This window comes from Cystoisospora suis (assembly GCF_002600585.1).
Source record: "Cystoisospora suis strain Wien I chromosome Unknown contig_3403, whole genome shotgun sequence".
Lineage (NCBI taxonomy): Eukaryota > Apicomplexa > Conoidasida > Eucoccidiorida > Sarcocystidae > Cystoisospora > Cystoisospora suis.
Genome location: NW_027156198.1, coordinates 1 through 3,883, shown reverse-complemented (window position 1 = coordinate 3,883; position 3,883 = coordinate 1). Strand labels below are relative to the sequence as shown.

At 42.6% G+C, this 3,883-nt stretch overlaps 1 protein-coding gene across 1 annotated transcript; it reads right to left on the bottom strand.

The window, feature by feature from the left end:
* CSUI_006659 (ribosome biogenesis protein) lies at nucleotides 1-3,881 on the bottom strand (the record flags this gene model as incomplete). The annotated part of the gene is made up of 4 exons (XM_068066813.1): nucleotides 3,768-3,881; nucleotides 1,546-2,416; nucleotides 768-852; nucleotides 1-218 (listed from the first exon to the last, which is right to left on the bottom strand). Coding segments are annotated over exons 1-4 (1,218 nt in total), but the record flags the coding sequence as incomplete, so codon positions are not given.
* Nucleotides 3,882-3,883: the final 2 nt, after the last annotated feature.

The following is a 3,883-nucleotide window of genomic DNA, read 5'->3' as shown; positions in this document are numbered from 1 at the left end:
ATTCCTCTAACATCTGTTTCTCTGAAGATGAGAATTCGCCCCTGTGGTTAACATGATCCTTGCTCTTCACACCCTTAGAGGTAGGCTCTTCTTCTTCATTACTACTCTCGTTCTCTCTTTCTTCTTCNNCATACAAGATAACACATGCTCCTTCCCTATTCTTCTTTCTCTTCTTCAACTGCACCTCAACGACTCTCTCCATCTCATCGAGCTCTTTTCTGTTCAGAAAGCCACAGAGACAAGACTTACATAGATTGACAGATAAGCCATATCTATCTATCTATTTATTTGGAGAGGATACGATGCCTCTCTCTACGATTCGTAGGAAAAGAAGAGGAAAGGAAGGTGAAGAAAGCAGATTGAATCTCTCTCTTTCTCTCTTGGTCGTAGGTATATAGACACATATACACGTATATGCACATACACTTTGGGAGGAGAAAGAGACTCGTTTGTGAGGCCTAAAGACAGAGTTAGAGAGGAAAACAACAAAAATAGATATACACACATAGAGAGAGAGATAGACAGATATAAACACTCTCCGAGAGAGGGAGACCTTGAGACAGGATGATCTGCTTTGAGTGTATGTACACCATGTTCCCCTCTCCGTGACTGCCGTAACAGGGACATTCTCATAAACGGAAGACACTTTCGTCGTTTTCGATCACCCGACCGCTCTTTCTTTATCAGATAAGAAGAAGACGGAAGTGAGAAGGAAAGAATGAACTAGAAGACGAAATTTCAATCAGTGAAAGAAGATGAGGACGTACTGTCTCTTTGCTTTAAGAGAAGCCTCTTTCTCTTTCAGTTGCTGCAGCTCTTCAGGCGTTTTCGAAATGAAGTTATGATATAAGACTACAGGAATAAACAGGCAAGAAGAATGACAGAAGAAGCATGTGTATAGACACTCCTCCACTTTATCTTTAAACACCACAAAAAGCTAAAGTGTAGAGGGGCGGCGTCACCTAGGGAAGAAGACACTTCGAGAAAGCCATGTTATTTGGGAGAGAAATAGTGAGCTAGATATACACTCCATGTTAGGACAACGGCAAGACGGAAGCGTGTCGCTTCTTCGGAGAGAACAGATGGAAGGAAAGAGAAAGAAAGAGAATAGAGAAAGAGGAGAGAAAGAAATGAACGGAGAATCTCCAAGCCTGTACGAGGAGCGGATCTATAGAAAAATGAATGAAAGATTTCCTGGAATTGTGAACATACAACTATTCCATTCTGAAACATACACCACACTCGACAGCCCCCCTAAATATAACATACCTACATACCTACAAACGTCCTATATATATATGTACATACATGTATATACATACATATACATATACACATTTCCATTGAGCTACACCTAAAGTATGTATACGTGGAGATCTATGGAGCTATCTGCATAGATACAGACATACATATACATCTATATATGCAGTCACTTACACGTAACCCATAAGTATCTATCTATCTATCTTCAATCTATCTGTCTATCTCTCTATCGATGTTATGTATCCGTGAATTTCTATAGGTCTATGTATGATGTATGCCTACCTGCTCCGGTGCATACGTCGTCTTCGATTTTGACGAGCTGTAACTCCATCCTTGGGCCTAGTTCGATAAGCGATATAGCCATTTTGCATGTCTTTGTGTAGCTGCTGGGTTCTTCGGAATTCTCATGATCTTCGACCATTCCTTCCTCTTCGTCTTCCTCTTTCCCTTCTTCACCCTCTCCTCCCTGCGATTTCTTTCGCCTTATAGAAGAAGATGATCGAATTAACGCAGATAAAGCATCTCCACCTCTTCTCTGTGAGAGTGTTTGGCTATTTCTAGACACCGCATATCTAGCTGCTTGTCTATCCATTTCAATGATGTCTTCTTCATCTTCCGGCTCACTGTCTGTCTCCGTTCGCTTTTCTTTCTTTAAAGTGATATCACATATATCATCTCTCCTTCTTCTCTTTCTCTCAACTCTTCTTCTTTCTTTTTCTTCTTCGCCACCACTTGAAGAAGCCTTGTCTTCTTCATCTAGTTCCTTATCTTCGTCGTCTTCTCGCTTCACTCTAACACTTCCCGCCTCACTCTTTACATGCAAAGTCTTCTTGGCGAGAAGATCTCTCTTGTTTTCTTTCTTAACACCTTTCTCGTCTTCTTCTTCTTCGCCATAAGTAAGGTCGATTCGCTTCTCTCCTTCTCTCAAGCCGAGACTCCTAAGAAGAGAACGGCGAGCGGCCGCTTTAGTTGAAGCCTCTACTAGCCGCCTAACACCTGAGGTAATCCCTGCTGCTCTACGTACAATCGCATACTGACGGAATTGATAGGTCACAGGGGGAGAAGAAGAAGATGGAGAGGGAGAGGGAGAAGAAGAAGATGCCGAAGGTCGATGATCCCGTCGATACAGAACAACACGGCGACAATCTGAGAGCTAAAAGGAGAGAAACAAAGTAAAAAGAGAAAGCCAAAGAGAGAGACAGAGACAGAGAGAAAAGAACACAAAGAAACAAAGAAAGAGGATGAAAGACAGATAGACGAGACGGCAAAAGAGAAGAAGAATGGAGAAGTGTGAAGTTGAGGGGGAAGTAAAAGGAGAAAAGAGACACCATTGTCAGCTCATACATACAAAACACGAAAGAGAGAAGAGACAGAGGGAGACAGAGAGAGAGCAGAGAAAGAAGAAGGGGAGACTGTTGAGAACAGTATAAGGATCGGCGAGAAGAGAAGGCGTAGAAAGTGATACGTACATGAATAGGTTCAAGATACACAGATAGGCAGATGGATACAAACAAGTACGGAGGGGTATAGACGCACATACATACTTACGTACGAAGAGACAGAGAGAGTCTAAATGCATACATAGCCAGCTAGGGAGAAAGCACGAGCGGCACCAGCAGAGGTGTAAATACAAAGAGGTAGACACGTGTCGACAAATTCGCAGGATGATAGCGAGATCTGAAGAAGGGCCAACAAAGAAACCCCTCAACGGCAAAGCCTGTCTCAAGAGAGAAGTCTTTTCTTATCTATAGCTATCTATCTGTCTATCTATCTACAGAGTTTAGGGTTATAGAGAGCTATAGATAAAGACAGACTTGCCTTGTAAGAGACCCTCTACCCTCTATACATTCTGTATGTGTCCTTTATCTATAGAAGGATAGATAGGTGTGTGTGACCGAAGGTCAGGAGTGTTCGAGAGATTCGATAAGATGAAGTCCAAAGAACAGAAAGAAAGATAAAAGGAAAAGAAGAGGAAGAAAAGAAAAAGACAAGAAGAAGAAAGAAAGGTGGAGAGATGAAAACATACAAAAGCGGGAACTAACGAAAGGAAGGTGGAGCAGCTCGAGGAGGTGACAGCGGGGACAAAGAGAAAACGAAAGGTGGAGAGATGAAAACATACAAGAGGCATAGTATAGAACGGTGAGAGGACCGCCCCATGCGCAAAGAGAGAGAAACGTAGAGAAATCTACGACTTTCTACAGAGAAAGAGATTGGCCACACAACATCCCAAGAGACAGAGAAAGACGAAGACAAAGAATAGACGGGAAGGCATGGAGTCATCTACCTATCGAAGATGAAGAAAGATGAAGATATCTGTATATAACTAATCTTTGGCACAAACGAGAGAAGAAATCTCAGATATGAGAAGAGAGAGAGGGGGAGAAAGAAGAGACAGAAGGGCGAGAAAGAGAAAGAGAGAGAGAAACGCATCCGAAGGAGAGAAGACAGCGGGAAAAGAAAGAGAGGCTTCAAGAGTGTAATCTTCTCTCTTTGTCATGACTTACAAGAGCACTTTGGACATTGAGGGGGGGAAAGATATTTTTGATCATTCTCGTGATAAGATCCTCGGCGTCTCTCTCGGTAATGGTCTGACTTGACGCCTTATCGCATTCGCCGTCTC